The following is an 18,691-nucleotide window of genomic DNA, read 5'->3' on the forward strand; positions in this document are numbered from 1 at the left end:
CGGGGGTGGGGGCGAGGGCAGCGCCGGGGATGGCGATGGGGATGGCGATGGGGATGGCGTTGGGGCTCCGAGCCCTCCGCACGCCGCGGGCTGCGGGCGGTGCCGCGCCGGGCTGACGCGTCGGGGATTTGGGTGCTGCTTTGTGTGCGTGGTGTGTTCGGGTTTTATTAATTTTGATAGTAGATGCTCTGGTCGTCGTTCATGCTTCCCAGAACGCCAGTAGCTAACCGAGTCATAGCTGCCAACACGGGTTTTTTTTATTTATTTCAATTTTTTTTCCAGAAGGTATTTCGGGTCCCCCAGGGGCTGGGAGAAGGTCTGATTTCTGATATTTTGCATTTCTTTGCGTGTGTGCCTGTGTGTGCCAGCAGAAAAATCCCTCTATCCTGGAAGAATGGTGAAACTGGGGAATAATTTCAGCGAGAAGAGCACAAAGCAGCCCCTTTTGGAGGATGGATTTGACACCATCCCCCTGATCACACCCCTGGATGTCAATCAGCTCCAGTTCCCACCTCCTGATAAGGTACAGTAGGCTTTAGTTTCCACCCTGGAGAATCACACCCAAATCTCTGGCAAACGACAAAAGAATAGGTTATGGGTAGAGAGCAGCTTAGGAACGACAAGAAATATGGGGTGTTTCAAGGCATGCTAGTTACCTCTAGGGAAAAACCCCAACAGCTAAGCTCATGAAAATTCACTAATGATGATTTGCATTAAAAATCAGTGTGAAATGTTAGCAGTAAGCGTGTCGAGATTTTAGTGCTGCTAAATGAAACATATACTATACAAATGCAAGCTTCTCTATACTGTATTGTGATAGCCCTTCCTATTCTGTATCTTTCTTTCTTCCATCTGGAAGGTCCTGTGTATTCTCTGTGAACAATATGAATTTTCTCTGTCTAGAAAATGCCCCCCTGATGGGGGAATAGAGCCCTGCCTTATTCTCTGTAAGATGGGCTTGGGCATACTAGCAACAGAGAGCACTTCCATTTTCCTTCTGTGCTTCAGTAAGAAACTAACGCTAACCCCAGACAAGCTGAAATAATGAGATGAGAACAGGCCATTGAGTTTTCTCCTTGGCAATTTATTTTGTTCAGAAGCCTCCAAATAGGTGATTCAGATATCCTCTGTAGCTGGAAGGGGGCAGTCCAGTGAGCTGCTTCCAGGCTGGAAGGGAAATGCGTTTCCTGCATTCCTCATTAAATGCCTTGATTATTAGGGATTTAATTTTAAACATTTAGAAAGGTGATGTGATAGCCTTTAAATATGTTTATTGTTCTCACAATTCAGTAAGTGCTACTACACATGAGGCACAAAGGAGTAGGATTTTTTTAGGGTTTTCAGTATCCTGTATTAATGGGATTCTTACTTGTAATTTCCCACATGCATCTGCTAATAAAAAGCTTTGTGGTCTTCATACAGTTTTAATTTTGACCTTATGTCTTCCACAAGCTGAATTCTACTTCTAGATAGCTACACATTCCTCAAACCTCAAGAAAATTCACATAATCTGAACTTAGGGTAAAGAGTTTTAGCTTGTAAAATTTTCCTCGGTAGAGTGTTGCTTGTAGGCAATACAAATAAATGTGTGACCTCCATTTTAATTGCTATCAACAGCATTCTGTGTTGTGTGTGGTGACCAGTTGGCAGGCATAAATGCAATAAGCCACAACAGCTGTTCAGGAGCCTGAGGGTCCATTTTATGCCCTGAGTTACATGGGTGTAAATCTTGTAACTGAGGACAAAATCACACCCTAAGGCTTTAGAACAAGCTAAGTCTTACTGTGTCTGATATACCTGCCGAGTGGTGACTGGATAGAACTGATTACCAGGGACCAGTGACCAAAGGGATTTGTTCTGTTCCTGCACTGCTAAGCAGAAGTCTGAATGAGGGATCTGCATGGTAATAGCTTTAACCTGAGCAGAGCCTCTGTTGTGAGCCCAGGGGGCTCTGTGCCAGCCCGTTTGCTCCTACTAGAAGGGGCAGAACTCCTCCCACCTGGATGGCATTTGCCTTGAATGAAAGCAAACGTCCAGCTAAGCTAGAAACTTAAATAAAGGAATATTTTATTGGTTCTTCTACTCGCCACTGTCCAATTGTATATTAGCTTTCTTTTCCTTTGGAAAACATAGAGGGGGAAAATTAAATTTATTGGTCCTGCTGGTGTCCTTCTGTAACTGGTTAGTCATGTCAGTGTCTCTTTACTGGTTGTTAGAGACTCAAAGGCAGGAGCAGAGCAACTGACATGAAAAAAAGAAACTGTATTAAGAAAAGATTGATACACAGATCAAATTCTGAAGTATGCAGACACTCATGTATAACGAATAGAAGTACATTCTTCATATGTCTATAGTTATTATCCACTTGCAAGGCTCCAGCATGGCAGTGAAGCATAACTTCTTGAACAGTAGAGACTACAGTGCTAAGGATTTGATGATTTTGACAGTTTCTAAATTAAAGAGATGAAGTGATTTAAATTCATATTTAGATATGTTAAACAAAAGAAGACATTACATAACCAAGCAGTTAGAACTGTACATTCAGTGTCAGCTGAATGTGATTTGAGTTGCCTGAGATTATGTAACATAAAGGGGGGAGGAAGGGAACTAAGATGTTAAAAAGCAATCCAGAAATCCTCAGGTGGTTAACTTCCATGATGCTGTTGGGCAGCTATAAAGTTAAATAGGTAATAACTAGTATCTTACTAATTATAGCTGAAAATAGGTAAGTAGGTTTTAAACCCATGTCCTGAACAAGTATGTGTAATACTGTGAAAGTGTCTAATAAACTTTTAGTACTGTGTCTAGGTACAGTTACACATTCCAGGTATCACTCAGGGCAGTGAGAAGAAGGGAGCCAAAGGCTTGTCATTTCAGTGTCTGGCTGCCTGAAGTGTCACCATCTTAATTTCAGAAAGATGGAGAGAGACTGTTAACAAGGGGATGTAGTGGCAGGACAAGGGGGAATGGCTTTAAACAGAGAGAAGGTTTAGTGTGAGTGCTGAGGCCCTGGCACAGGGCCCAGACAAGCTGAGGATGCCCCATCCCTGGAGGTGTTCAAGGCCAGGTTGGATGGAGCTCTGAGCAGCCTGGTCTAGTGGAAGGGGTCCCTACCTTGGGGCATGGGGTTGGAACAAGATAATCTTCAAGGTCCCTTCGAACCCAGGCCTTTCTGTGATTAATGCATTTGCTATTAATACTGTGGGCTGTGCTAAAGATAGAATTTGATTTTCAGAAATCTAAAAGAGTAGATACTTAGTCCTTGGAAAAACAGAGGAAATTGAGCTAATTGTAATAGCACCATCACTACAATAAACTGTACCCTAGCTTGAGAATAATACTTGGAAAAAGTTCTTGAAAAATGCAGAAGACAAAAATGAGGCAAATAGGTTAGGTATGTGAAAGTTTTGCATGATTAGAATGCCTAGGAGAACATTAGAGATACGACTGACGTAGTGAGTATTTTGGGAATAGGGGTAAGGTGCTAAATTGTGTAGCTTGGGGCAGTAGTTCATAGCAAGGAATAAACTGAAGAGCCTTGGGTGTTTGAAGAAATCTCATTAACACAACGGTTTGTGTGTATCTTGCTGCTTGCAGCTGATAATTCAGAAATTAGATGTTAAAAATAAGAGTGCCAAGGGCCAGTCTATCACATGGTGAATAGCAACTAGACTACATGGATTATTTCAGTTTTTTTTTAAACTCAAAATCCTGCCATCAAAGAACAAGACGTCGTCATCTGCAAGATTTTTATGGGTACTCTTCAATAATCTTCTGTTGGTGTCCAGTTTGAAATCCCATTAATGGAATTTCCTGAAGCAAACAGAGGTAGCTATTTCCAAACTATACAAAGTGGGGAGGTCCATGGTTTGGATTTGACCTATCTATGCCTAGTATAAGAGCACAGTATCACCAGAGATGAAAAAATGGAACCTTTGTCAAACTGTTGCATAATAAGTCTTGCTGTAGGTCCATCAAAACCACTTTGAGAGGTAAGTTAGTTGATGATTGATATACTAGAATAAATAATTAATAACTTAGCACTTTCAAAGAAGAATTAGACAAAATGGGGATGGGAAAGATATGGTGCTAGATGTGCTTGTAAGCAGATAAAAGAAGAGTTAAAGAATAATTAAGGGTTTTTTTGGCCAGCTTTAGTTGACAGTTTTGTGATTGATTCTTTTTCTTAAAGGTTGTGGTCAAAACAAAAACAGAATATGAGCCTGACCGCAAGAAGGGAAAGTTCCGTACTCCTAAAATAGCTGAATTCACAATCAGCATCACTGAAGGAGTTTCAGAAAGATTTAAGGTAAGCGGTGCTATGTGAAGATGTTAATGTCCCAGTTGTGTTTGCAGAAGTGCTTAAAATCAATTGCTGGTTGTAGTCAGAACTGGCTGTAACAGAGTGCCTGTTGTGGATATAGCTGGACATGAGAAAAATTAATTCAATGTTACAATAGTTCAATATTGAACAATTAGAAACAAAATCAAATCTTGCAGCTTTATTGGTTGTAATCCCTCACTGGCAGATGAATTCCAAAGGCATTTCTGTCAGTGTGTGGGCTCCAGAATGTGCCTTGCCAGGGTGTGTGTGGGCTGCACAGGGGAGTGCTCATGGCATGGATAAAGCTCCTGTTTGTGTTGAAGGACAAGAACCACCAGAACATTTCTTTTCTTTTTGGCTTCTTATTTATCACTGTGGCCAAACCATTCTCTTAAAAGCACTGTCATAGTCCATTATGTATTTTTTATAGTTAAATATATGACTTGGCAACCCAGGGATATATATCAGAGCTCTTTCCTATCAGTTTTCCTGGTCCTGTTTAATCTTATGGTTTGGTGGTGCCTGTTACTGTCACATGGCAGTTCAGAAAGACTCTGACTCAGATTGTGTCCAGACCCTTACTATTCCCTTCACTGGTCCCATAGGAAACCTGAGGGCTTAACTGGTGCAAGGCTTGAATATCCTTTTCCCCTTCCCACTAGAGGATGGTTTTTCTTGCTCTGGGTAATTAAAGCAAAGCAGGAAAGTTGGCACTTCAGCTCGTGCTCCCCTGTCCTTTTAACAATAAGACTGCAGGTTTTTGGTGCTTCTAATTTGGCATCTTACCCAAGGATACCAAAGCATTTTTAAGCAGTAGGCATCCACACTCTGCAGTGCACAAGTACAAATACCTTTGGAAAGCCTAACATTCAGTATGAGGGGAAAATACAGAGTTTCAGTAAAGGTGTGGATTCCCTTTCTACTGCACAGTTCTAAACTCTGTCTGCATGACAGGAGTTTTAGAGCACATGCAGAGATTTTGGTACTGTTGTGCCTGAGCAGTGCTCTAAAAGCTGCCCAGGCCCAAGCTGACCTTCAGAAGTGTATCTGCAGCCCTCAGTGGAATCAGAGCATGCTAAACAAACAAAGTGAAGGCTCAAGGAGGGATTAGACTATATTTGGAAAGGAACTTTGCAGAGTGTTGCTGCGACAAATGTTTTAAGTGCCATTCACCTGTGGTCTCCAGCCATGCAGTGAAACTGTGGGGGGAATCACCCCAGACAGCCAAGAAGAGATGTTATGGGGTGTGGTAGGGTTTTACCAAGGAGGTAAGAATCCTCGTTCCAGCTTTTCCTCTTCCTTGGTTTGGGGTAAGGACATCCCATTTCTCAGGGAAAAAGCTACATTCTGACTCACATTCTCTCTTTGTCCTCCGGGCACCATGGCATCAGTCCTTGAGAGCAATCCCCTTCCTCTCAGGTGAGGAGGGCAGGGTAAATGCAAATGGGCAGCTCAGAACAAGGAGAGCTTATGTCTGGCTGTCTTTGTGCGTGCCCTGGTCACACTGAGGTGATTGGGAAATGCTTACTGTGTTGTAGAAGAGAAAGGAGAGGCAGTTTTTAGTTTGAATGCCCTGACAGGACTTTGGTTGCAAGCAGCTGAGCAGAGCCTATACCTGAAGAACTTTGCACTTACGGTTTAGCAGTAGGGCCTAAGGGATTTAATTGCTGGAACATTAAACTGTAGCTAAGGAAAGGTTTTGAATATCTTAGTCATATTTAAAAGGCTTGTGCATCCTTTTGTAAAACTGGGAGGGTTTCTCTGTCTTTATTGGGAGAGCTGAGCAAATGAGACCTTGCTGAAAACAAATCAATAGCTTGTTGTGCTGTTGGGTAGTCTTTTCTAATTTGTGTAGCTGAACAGCTAAAAGCCTGAGGATTTTTGCATTGTATTTTTATATACCTTTGGATGGCATATTTAAATAAAATATCCTTTAGATATTACTTTATGATGATCACTCTGGGATTAATCTCATACTACAGGGTTGCTAGGTTTTGCTGCTAGGTAACTGCTGCATCAGAGAGAGGTTTCTGTAGGATTTGCTATCTCTTGGGAATTGCAGGGTGATTCACATTGTGGCTGTAAGTCTAGGTTTCCAGAGAAGAGTATGGGGATTGATCAGTTAGGAAAATTTTGGTTCAGTTAATTGAAAACAATGTTCATGCAGAACATTCAGGTCCTAAAAATGTCCCTTAATCTCTATATAACAATTTTAGAATTTAATTATGCTGGCTGCAACATTTTAAAGAAAACTGACTAGCTCTCCAGTGGGGATGACTGTTGTATTCACCATTCCCAGTAATAAATATTACATAAATAGTTGATAACGTTTCATAAATATGTAGATGAAAAGTACTGATTGTGTGAGGTTTTCTCCTGGGTCCTTTTTAATTGTGAACCATCATGTTAACTTCTGCTGTTGATTCTGAGAGAGCAAAAAGATATTTGTTTGAAAATTAAATATTTGTTGTAATTATGAAATGCATTATTTAACTGGTGAGATATTGACTTTGGCTTGTGTTCATGAAAAAACTTTCAGATGCCATTTTAATGACTTCAGTATGGTACATCAGCAATGCACAAGCTTGCCACAAGACACAGCCCAAGTGTTGTGCTAAAAATAAAGCGAGTCAGTCATATTTACAAATAATTCACATGTGTATTCTAGGATGTACTCCTTAAATAATGACAAAGCAGATTGCATTTTTGGGATTCAGCAGTGCAGATCATCTAAAGCTGTTCTTCTTGAGAAGTTACACATTACAACAAATGAAGTCGCTCCAGCATGTGCATATGTCATGTAGATAATTTGGTGTTTTAGCACCTAGTGAATAATCAATTGTAAAATGTATTTTTCTGCATTCAATTCACATTACCACAGTTATAACAGAGCTGAGAATGTTTTCAAAGAAAACTGCAAGTATAATTTTCCTCTATGAAGTCACATTCTGAATTCCAGTGAGAATCTCTCAAAAGAATGTGAAGATTTCCCGATTCTGAGAACCCTGTTGTCTTAGTTTATTTTTATGGCCCTAACCACACCAAGGACGATGTGATTTTTTTCACTTAAGATTATTTCCCATTGAGAAACAGATCTCTTGCTTTTGTTCTTTGAGCAGTGTAGGCTAATGTAGGGAGTTTGTTCTGGAAAACATCTGGAAAGCAACTTCCAACAAGGCAGATGTTTCTCTCTTGTAAATTGTCCACTCTACAGAGTAACAGAGGATCCTTATGAACCAGGACAGAGGAGGAAGTTAGGGCAGAAGAAAATTGATGGTCTGAGCTACCCAAGGCCAAACCTTTGCCTCCCCCACTGACAGAGCAGTATTTTAACAACCTCCAGTTGGATTTTGTAGTGGGATGTCTGCTCTGGCACCGACTGATTGGGCTACAGCTGGCAGTTGTGTACAAACACAACAATTAAAAAAATCTGTCGTAGCAAAGCATGACTTTTTTTTTCTATCTTTGAGAAAACATGAATAAAGAATATTTAGAGGTATTTTGAAAACAAACACTGATTTTTCATAATAAATTTCAAGCCCTTAAATCAACCCAAGCTGTGATATGCCTTCAGCCTTTGGTTTCTGTTCAAAGGCAGTTCAGTTCTTCTGACTTTATCTTTGACATCTTTACATACATCTAACTGCAGAGCCGAAGCCTCAAGCTTATCTCTGTGCTAACACCATGCAAGCTGTGTACTGTCAAGTAGCAATCAGCTGATGAAATGTCTGCATGAAGTTATGGAAGAGGAATTGAAACTTTAAGATCAGTTCTTGCAGTTTTACCTGGTCACTTCAAGACTGCAAAAATGTAAGCACCATATATTGAACTGTTCAGGGCTTTTTTCTATCTTGAAAGGGGCATCCTTCAAACCTGTTTCAGCCTCAACAATTTTCTACCTCTTCTTAGTAATGTCAGTGATTATTATTGCTGCAAAAAGAATCAGAAGCAAGGAAAACAGTTCTCTCTTTGCTGCTGTGTGATTACTTTGTGTGTTGAGTAGCTCTTTGCTTCCACTTTAGAAGTCTTTTAAGAGCAGGAGATGTCAACTGAAGGCATCAGGCATCCTGTACTTCCTTAGGTAGATTCTGTGTCTGTCACTTAGCGCTGGAAGAGTGACAGGTACTTACTGTCATTAGTAGTTTTTTTTCTCCAGTGGAACTACTCACAGGATTAAAGTTACTCACAAGTATAAGTGTTTGGCAGGCTTTACATTTTTTCATTACTACTTCAAATAAGAAAAATAAAGCAGGTAGTTCTTTCAGTGTAACAATTATTTTTAAGTAATTCATGCGAGTAAAGGCACTGCATGGCAACTGTCACTTTTCCTTTTTTTAATGTTTGATATTCTCTGATGACATTGACAATCCTCCTGCTAAATTTTTGGTTGAAAGGAATTTTATAGTCAGAGCTGGAAGATTTAAGTAGAGTGGATGCTTAACACAGCTCCCCTGCTATAAGTCAGGTGTCCTGTGCCACTGTCTCCATTAGAAATCGATTTACTGGAACAGAACCAGTCACACAGGTGACACAGATGATGTTTTGGATGTCTGCAGATGCATCACTTAAATAACCTTTCCTCTTCTGTAATAACATTATGCAGCCTTTTTCCTGGCCTCAATAGTATCTTCTGGGTTTGTATGAGAAGGTAGTAAGATTCTTATCTTGGTGCCACAGGGTTTCTTGAACTGCTTCCTCAGATCCCTGTTAAGAAATACAATACATGGTGCTGTGTGATAGAAGATGACAGGAACATTGCCATGAACAGCTGAGTTAAGCTGCAGTTCTAGGATCTCAAGGCCAGTGCCTTGTTAACCTGTTTTTGTGTAACAGTGTGTCCCTCAGGTTTGATTAATCAATTCCCTTGCAGGCTGGTCCTGTTGTCTTGCATTGTTGCTGTTAATAAGCTCTGGTTCTGTAGCTACTTTTCTCTTCCTGTCCTCATGAATCTGCCTGCCTTTTTTGCATTTTTTGCTGCTACTCCCAGTCATCTCCAGGTGAGCATCCAAGACAGTTCTCTCCTCTTTGTCATTTCTGTTTGAGAGGGACAGTGTTTTGATTTCTACTGCTTTTTCTGTACAATCTGCCCCTAAACCATCATCCTCTTTGAGCACAAAGTTTTGATGGGAATGTTGTGGTGAAGCAGTTGAGTTCAGTGGATGGACACCAGTCATACAGCTAAACATGACATGTAATGTTAGAAATACTCTTCTGAAACAAGGCACCTGGTTGTCTTTTGGAGTCACAGGTCATCCTGTATATTCCCACAGCAAGTACAGGGCACTGCACCAGGGAGTTCTGTGTAATTTGCACTGCTCTGTAAATGAATATGAGTCAGATGTTGCATGTATAGATGTAAATGTTCCTTTTTTCTTTCACATTGCCATTTCCCATTTCTTAACATTTCTTAATCCTTGAGTGTGTCGTTTCAGACATGTTTTTCAGTTAAAAGGGACAGGCTGAGGTAATAGCAAACAAGGACATAATTTTGCAGAAGCAGTGATAAGTGAAAAGCTGATTTTTGTGTTCTCTAATGTGCTGGTAGAGGGCATTGTGTAGCTGGAGATGCAGGATTTTAGTGAAGAGAGGTGAAATGGAGGTCATGGCCATTAGCAAGAAAGTCAATGCAATGTTTTACGAATTTTTGTCTGTGGGATGTAGCCAGACACAATCTATTGTAATTACAGGCTGTCTGCCTAAAATTCTCTTGTAGTTTAAATTGGATAGAAATAATCTTAATTTCCTGTCCTAAGCAGTTGTACAGAGTTGCTGTGTTTTACCCCAAAGGTCTCTGCATTTTACTGGTGAGCAAAGCATTAATTGGCTCTAAATCATTTCCCATGAAAGGTGCTCTGTAAGTGTTTTCACTGTTCTTGTTCAGGGCTGGCAGAAAGTCTGTGCCTCGCACTTCACAAACCTATCAGAAATGAAAGCTGTGTTCCCAAGAGGCTGCAGTTGAAATAGATAATGCATAGATGTGGAGCAGAGAGGAGATGTGACCAAGAGCCAGTGATTGAGCAGTGCAAATCATTGCATATCTTGTTAGTTCTTCTAATAAGAGGAATGCTTCTACATGGCTTTGTGTGCTGACAGAAGAAAAAGCATGAAGGAAGGCGTGGTGCCGAACAGCAGAGTGTGAGTGGCTTAATGAAAGAATCTCAGGCAAGAGGAAGGATTAGATAAGTAGAAGTGAAGGCAGGGGAGAAATTAATTGTACCCAGGCTTTAATGGGACAGTGGGATAAAATAAACAGCAAAAAGATGGAGCTGAGAGGAGCAAAATGGGAAGACTTGTGCATGACTTGAAATACAACCAGGAAAGGGTGTGAAGAGAAGCTGGCATTGTTGGTACAGTTTTGCTGTAGTGTTCCAGCTTGGTTAAAAAGGGAGTCCAAATAAACATTAGTGGAGTGAGGAAGAAGGAGACTGCAGTAGCCAGGCAGAGAAAATATAGTTTGTAGTCTTTAGTCTATAGTGTTGTAGTCTTGAGGCAAAGTAGCATGGACTGCTGGGGAAGATCTGCTAGATCTTATGGTAAAGGCCTTATCACAAGCTGTTTACATGATACATGACAGTGTAGTTGTCAGATATGGTGAGTTTCATTTGTTCAGTTAACTGCTTACAGAGTCTGAAGACAGGTTTTTTGCTCTGGGTATGCTTAGTTCATTCATTAGTCATCTCTCATTTTGATTACTCTAATGGCTTCTGGCTAGACATTGTCCTTCTTCTGCTCTTCACTTACAATCTATTCAAAAATCTGCCACATACATAATATCTTGTCATCTTCTCTGTTTGCTTCATTTTGCTGCCAGATCCCCTTAAAACTAACTTTAAATGTCATACTCAAGATGAAAGCAAAATCACACTTTGAATTCCTAGTTAAAAGAAATGGTTGTTTGTCCTATCTTATAGTTACTTCAAGAAAAGTATTTTAAAAGCCCATCACTCTTGAGGTGTGACAGTCACCTTGGAGTTCTGCAGGATGTACATGGCAGTGAATGATCACAGCAATTCACAAGAGTTCTGCTTGTGAATTTACTGTGTGGGGTCCTGCATTGCCAGCTGGCTGCCACAAAAAAGGAGATTCAAGATTTCCTTCCAGAATAAGGGAAGTGATGCTTGTGCATGCATGGCAGCTGCTCCTGGCTGAGGAGGAGGGCAAGTTGTGAGTGGTGTGTTGGTAAGAAGAAGAAAATAACTTTAGTTTATAGTGAGGGTGCAAAGTTGCTATGGAAAGAAGCAATACCATGGCAGCTTTGGGGTTGCTTGTGGTCTGAAGAGCTGCTTGTTGCCTTCTCTTTTTTCATGCTTTTATCTCTGAAAAGCATCTGGGAAGAGAGGCTCAGAAGGTGAGGCACAGAGGTAGGGTTGCACTGCGTTAGGGAGAGAAGCTGACTGCCTCAGGTTCAGAAGTGGTCCCTGTGGGCCACTGGGGTGGGTTATGAAAATGAAGAAAAACGGCTATTAGAAGAAAGAAAAGGATTTTCAATTTAAAAGGGAGAAGTGGATTGGATTAACAGGTGATGGCAATCACCTTGGAAAGAAATCCATTGCTGGATTCCATCTGTGCCATTTTCATCTGCAACTGTCTTTAAATAGAAGTTCCTCGTATCCTGAAGGGTGGTAAGAGAAGGGAGCTTCTCTCCTAATAGGAAGGAGACAAGAGCTTACTTGATTAGGGATTTGCAAATGGAGTGTGATTGCAAATCACTGGAGATAATGAGAGTAAAAATTTACATGTTAATACCAAAATTAGTAACATTAGGAAATACAGTAAGTGAGAGAGAAAATTCTGTGATATTTTTGAAGCAGGACCCCTGAGAACTCTTCCCATGGCTGACTGTGTGGCAATGGAAGAATTTGTACAAGCAGTGAGAGCTCACAGCCTCACACTGCTACTGAAGAGGGTCTCAGCAAATCACCCGAGGCCATGGCTCTGCAACTTGCCAGGATCCAGCAATCAACACAACACTGGGCTTTTATCTTCTTTTAAAAAGCAGTGACTTCTCAGAGCAGTTCTGAAGCCTTGAAGAGTGATCCTGCAATAACGGTGGAAATACAGTTTTTTCTTAACTATCTTAACATTTAGTCTCAATTACAAAACTGCTTGTTAGTATGTTGCCTCAGTATGTTCCTGAGACCTCATCTGTATGTCTGAATGGTTACAGTGTGGAAATAATATTACAGTTCTACTACTGGCTGCTAGTAGAAGGGCCAGGAAACACGGTTAAAATACTTTTATAGAATATTTTTCAAATATATTTTCAAATTTTCAAGAATGTTTTTCATAACATTTAAAACTCTTAGCTCCTGTCTGTGGTGGAGACAAATACGAGCTGAGCTGATCTGAGCCACAGCAGTTGTGCCTGATGCCCGTGTCCCATGTCACAGGCCTGTGTTCCTGAAGGGAGCAGCCTTTGCTGAAGGCTCTGTGGAGCCAGGAGCCTGATAAAAAACCCTGATAAAAAACCTATTGGAAGGGCTGAGCTAGGACACAGCTGGGCCAGGAATGGGGGTGTGGGGGAGTGCTACATTGGTTGTTATTAAACTGGGCCACAGAGCATGACCAGAAAGAAAGGTGAAAATGTACTTTGTCTCTTGGATTCATGCAGGGAATGGAGGCATGGGAGAGGTAAGGAGAACATACAATGTTGACAAGACAGAGTGAGCTATCCATGTTAATTTTTGTGTATGCAAGCAAGTAATAAACTTGGAGAAAGGCTAATTAGATATGAAAATTGTTGTCAGTGTGATGTTTTCAGTGGTTAATTAAGAATTTTTTTTTCTTTTTGTACTCCAATGACTGCTGAGAAACTAAACATGTTGCTCCATGTCTCATTTTAATTGTTACATTAATATCTACATTTCTGCTTCTAAATTACTTTTTGATCTGCAGTTCTCCTTGCCTCTACTCCAGCATTCCCTTTTTTTGCTAATTTTTTTTCTATCAAAAATCCTTATTAAATCTCTGGCTTCAGCAGCACACAGTACTCAAGCTTGATCAGCCAGGAAATATAGCACTTGCTGTTGTCTGCCCATGATGAGATTTGCTTTCACAGGATGAGAAGTCCTTTAAGTTTATTGTTGCCTGAAATATCCTAACACAGTGTTGCAAACTCTGTTAGTTCAGAAGTTTACCAAAAGGGGGGTGTATGGTGGTTGTTTTTACCAAGAGGCAAAGCTACAATTTTTTGTTGTTTTGGCTTTTTCAAATACCAGATTATTCTTGTTTCAATTAATTGACCCTGATACGCCTAAATTCATTTTTCAGGTGGTGTATATAGCTGGTTTACTCATCTTACTTTAAATTTAGATCATATTATGCTTTGTTTTAAAAAATAATTAATCTTGTTTCTGTTTATTACTGTTTCTTGTGCTGTAGCACATGCCTGCTTCTTTCTAACTTGCCAAAAGAAAATTAATCTCAATCACTCTTACTGTGTAGCCTCCATGACCTACTAATTTGTCTATCATTAGAAATTTTAGAATAATAAAAACACACATCTGGGATACTTTTCCAGGTAAAGAATGCTATTTGCTCACTCACACCTTCCAAAAAAAATGAGTCTGATTTAGAGAGCTTTGTACTGCAACTGCTAGACAAAATTTTGTGCTTTCTCTCATCAGTGGGTGATGTAATTCTGTCTTGTGACATACCAGAAGGCTGCTGGTCTCCAGCTGCTCAGTTTGTCCCTGGGAAAGGTTAGCTTGATCCTGACACTGATTTCAGCTTTGTCTTAAGGTGTGTCTTGGACTTCTCTGCAGCCCAAGCTCATGGGCAGAGAGGTGCTGAAGGACATGGTGAAAAGGCGTGGCAGGCTGTGTGTGAGGCTTCTCTGGGAGCACAACTCCTGGAGGCCAGCCCAGTGTTCAACAGGGGGTATTTCCTCGTGGATCTGGCAGTCAACTGCTCCTGTACAGGCTCTGTGATGAAGGAGTACTGTTTCAACCTGTAAATTAAGGAGTATTGAGCAACCAAGAATGCAGACTACTGGTGTAACTACCCCTAAGTTCAGAGCAGGTGCAATGACCTCTAATCCTTAAAAGAAAGGGCTGACATTACTTTGTCTGTGCCCTGCAAGTCACCTTTGGATGACACCTGTGCTAACTTATTATCACCTGACTCCATTCCTGGACAGGCAGAGAGAAAACAAACATGCTTAGCAGCTGATATAAACTAGACTTAGACTTACATCATCCACATACTTAAAAAACAGCAGACACAAGCTACCTTGGTGCATCCTGGCCTCATGTGCCTTGAACAGAAATGCAATAAAAAAAAGCCTTGCAGTACACAGGCAATGGGCCACTGCCCAGATGATCCTCTTTCTTCTGAGAAGGGCAGGGTGGAAGCACTTGGGTGCTGCTTCTCTGTTCTCCCTCAATAATTAAGCACCTGGTTTTATCCTTTGCTTGATTTTACTGTACAGTGCATTCACAGCTGACTTCTGCTGCCTGCAGTAACCAGCAGCCATAGAACAAGCAGTGCATTACTAACATAAGCATGTTTTATTTTTCTTTACAGGTAACTGTGCTGGTCCTTTTTGCCCTTGCATTCTTAACATGTGTTGTATTTCTGGTAGTCTACAAGGTTTACAAGTATGATCATACCTGTCCAGAAGGATTTGTTTTCAAGGTAAATTGCATACCCATTCTAAAAAAACAGTAGAGTGTGTAATATTCTGTGTAGTTTTAGGCATAACCTTGATTAAGGCATGCTGTATTGGATAGATTTGGTGTTTCTTTACGTAGGTTAGTGTGCTTCCTGCTATGCTTTTGCTTTGTAACTTATAATTGAATTTGTACTATTGCACAATATTAGTAATGTTATTTTGCTAATACTTTAAACATTGAAAATATAGCAAAAGTCTAAACACTGGTGTCTCTCAAACTGCAGTTGTCTGGACAAAGCCCTCATTTATGGGTCATGTGGTTTAATGATGCACGTTCCTCCAAATTACTGTGTCTTAGGAAATGAGAAAATGATAAAATGTGGAGAAAAAAAATCTGGAATATGTGTCAAAGAAAAAGTAGAATGATGTTCTCATTAAGAGTAGTAGAGTTACTTCAGGATTATTTTTGTACTAAGAACTTCTTGTTCTAGAACAGTGACCTCTGAGCCCTACTGCCAAAAGTGATGCCAAAAAAGGGAAAACACATTTATTGTAAAAAATACTGTTTCTAACCAAAAAGAGGCTGGGCTCACTTTATTTGTGTGAGATGGTGGTGCTGGCTTCTTTGCTATGACCTGGCCTGAAAGTCAGGAAAGTAACATTGACTTCCCAGTTGTAAATTTAGCAGAGTTGAACTTGGCTGTAATTAGGTAAGAAAAGTGGCAGTGATAATGGCATTATTCCCTTTAATTTTTTTAATAATGTTTAGTCATGTAATAAATCAAAAGGGTGCCCAGTATGAACTGCAAAAGGATTCAAGAAGAGATGGCTACCTCAGCACTCCTCAACAATCCTGTTCAGGATTTTATCTGTCACTTCAAGCACATAAATATCTTGCAAGAATCTAGTTCAAAATTATTATCAGTGATACCCTTCTGGATTAATTTAGGTTCAAGCGTTCAGTTGGTTACTGCTTCCCCTTTGTTCAAGGGCAGAAGATACTGTGGTTAAAATACTTGGCTGCAACTCAGGAGATCCAGCTTTTGGTTCTGCTTTGGCTTTTTGTGTTGCCTCAGACAGGCACTGAAACCCCTCTGTGTTCATGTCAGGGGACAGTAGGCCTTTTTTTCCCCCTAAGCTTTCTCTTGGCATTGAACAGTTTGGAATATGGACTGTTATGTTCATTTCAAGCCTGTCTTGATGTCATCCTGACTTGACAGGAACAGCCAGTTACATGTTCCTGTGTGAGTCTAGCAACAGCCTCCTGCTTCTGCCTCCTTTCACACCAAGCTGTCCTCTCCCTTGAGTTGCAGCTTTCTGGCTTCTTGTGGCTTTTCTTGCCAGTGTTACAAATATTTAAGGAAAGAACACTTTCTGAGTTATATTTCAGCTGCCCAGTGACCAGAGTCTGGCTGTGTTTCCCTCTTTTGGGTCCTGTGTTTGGGACAGAAGTTAGGCAGAATGTCCCACAGCTCATGCTCTGTTCATAAGGTGCAGCACATGCACAGAGCTGCATCATGGTTACTCTCATGGTGATTTTCTTGGAGCTGGTGTTTTGTTTCCAGCTGTTTGAGGGTATAATGCCAGGAGACAGAGCATCTTTGTGTCATGTGCCTCTTTTAAGAAAGAGTTCTACAGGATAAGGATGTTGGCAAATGACACAAGGCCTGAAAACTACCACTCTTAAGATGACTTTGTATTTATTTGTGTCTTCTTTTTTTGGGAGAGTCCATGATATGTGATGGCACAGCTTGGCACAGATTCCTAGGACACATGAGGTCTGTCACCTTGTGACCAGTGTCTCTGTGGACTGGCTTCATGTTTCAGGTGGACTCAACAGCATTACCTGGCCTGGATGTTCCCAGGCTTTAGATGTTGATGTGATTCCCTGGTTAAGGGCAAAGGTGTGCCTGCCTCAGGAAGCCTGGTGCTGCAGGAATCTCTGCATAAAGGCTGAGCTAACCACAGCTCTGAGTCAGCCTCTCTTCTCTGCTTTGATGCTCTCATACATGGAGCAGTTCCAAAGCTTTCTGCTGTACTACGCCTCCAGGGCATGAAGGTGTGCTTAAAAAGGTGCTCATTTTCCTTTGTACAGCAGTCTTATTTCTGTGCTTAAGCTTTCTGAGACAGCCTCAGTACTGCTGCTGTGCAGATTGCTTCTCTGGAGCACTCACCAGAACCTCCTGGTGAGACTCACCACAAAAACCTGAGTGCACTAACATCCTGAAGAATTTCCCCAGGGTTTCAGTATGTTCTGTACCGTGTCTGTTACCCTTTAGCTTTTGTTGCCAAAGCACCTGCATTCTCACAGACTTGTGGGCAGTACAACAAAGTCACTTCAGTGCATTGAGGACCACACTATCATCTGTTAGACTGGGAATTATTGACCCAGCAAAGTTAATGCGATAGAAGATACTAAGTGAATTCCACTGGGTCTTCATGTCAAAGGAACAAAAAGAATCATCTTAATTCAGCCAGATACATACTGGCAACCAGGGTTTTCTCTGGCATCAAAGGCCATAACCTGTAAGTAATGTCCAAAATAGAAGGGTTGTGAAAAAAAAAGAAAAGACTAGCAAGTTACTCTGGAGCATCCCAGTTTCTCCTCATGGCCTTCCTTCCTCTCTCACCTGGAAACCATGGCAACAAATAAAAAGGATGGAAATCAATGTTCTACATAGCTGAAAGTGGCAGGGTAAGAATCAGCAGCAGTTCCCATCTTCCCATCACTCAGTCACTGAGTGCTGCATGGCTTGGTTTGACTGGGAACTAATCCAAGGGGCTGTCCTTAGGCAGTACACAAGGGGCAATGAGTGAAAGGAGAGGTTGTTTTCCCATCTCTTCTAGAAGCATGAAATCCCAGGAGCAAAAATGCAGTCAAGAGGGAAACTGATGTCTGTTTCTTAAGGCACTTCTGTCAGATGTCTTGCATGTTTGTAACTACAAATCCCCCCTGCCCCCCCAAAAAAAGAAACCAAAAAGCATCACTGAGTCATTTCTGCCTCCTACAAAGCAAATTGCTTCTGAAATCAACAGAGGATTCTGTAGCTTTTTTTCAGACTGTCATTAATCTTGGCTTGTCTTCAGCTCTAATAATTATATTTGCTTGAATTTCCTTGGCAGATTTCATTAGTTCAATGGATTGTGTTCCTTTCCCCACTTTAAATATTTAGAATTGTGATTATATCCCATGACTAAGTGAAATAATCACTACACATATGTCTGTGTCTATGTGCTTCTTAGTCATTTTATCACATCAGAAGTAGTGTCAGTTATCCCAGATAAAACATGGATAATACTTCCAGAAGATGACATGGTTGATGTATATGAATATACATCTCAAATAGCTCTATTCCGTATTCCTGGATTATGTTTTTATAAATCTAGGTCCCAGTCTTGCAGCTGGCACACACACTGACTATGAGCACAGGAAAGCCTCTTTGACTTGCAGTGCTGAGCTGCCACAGGTGCTGTTTAGCCAGGGTTAAATCCCATCTGCTTTGTGGTGCTACTTCAACAAAACTGGGAGGGAGACTTGTCCCAGCTGCTGCCTTGACAGAAAATTACAGATAGAGGGAACCAGGGTGGCTGTGGAAACTCTGGGCACTCCTGTGAGTCTGACAGGCTCTGAGGCTTCTGTTTGAGCCAGTGAGGTGCTGCCTGTGGGGGCCTGCCAGTCCTGTGACAGCCAAGCATCTCTGAGCCATCACACGTGCCACGAGATGGAATTTGTCAGGGGCAGACAGGTTCTAAGA

At 41.1% G+C, this 18,691-nt stretch overlaps 1 protein-coding gene across 2 annotated transcripts in view; it reads left to right on the forward strand.

The window, feature by feature from the left end:
• The first annotated feature begins 86 nt into the window (after window positions 1-86).
• The window catches only part of NSG1 (neuronal vesicle trafficking associated 1), a 22,762-nt gene continuing 4,157 nt past the window's right edge, over window positions 87-18,691 (forward strand). The window contains exons 1-3 of one of the 2 annotated variants that reach the window (XM_005428054.3): window positions 87-523; window positions 4,193-4,309; window positions 14,849-14,959. In XM_005428054.3, the coding sequence (XP_005428111.1) occupies window positions 395-523; window positions 4,193-4,309; window positions 14,849-14,959 (357 nt within the window). In that variant the 5' untranslated portion in view covers window positions 87-394. The remainder of the gene's footprint in view (window positions 524-4,192; window positions 4,310-14,848; window positions 14,960-18,691) is intronic. The other variant, XM_031062840.1, reaches the window with a different exon arrangement.

This window comes from Geospiza fortis, unplaced genomic scaffold (genome assembly GCF_000277835.1).
Source record: "Geospiza fortis unplaced genomic scaffold, GeoFor_1.0 scaffold666, whole genome shotgun sequence".
NCBI classification, from domain to species: domain Eukaryota; kingdom Metazoa; phylum Chordata; class Aves; order Passeriformes; family Thraupidae; genus Geospiza; species Geospiza fortis.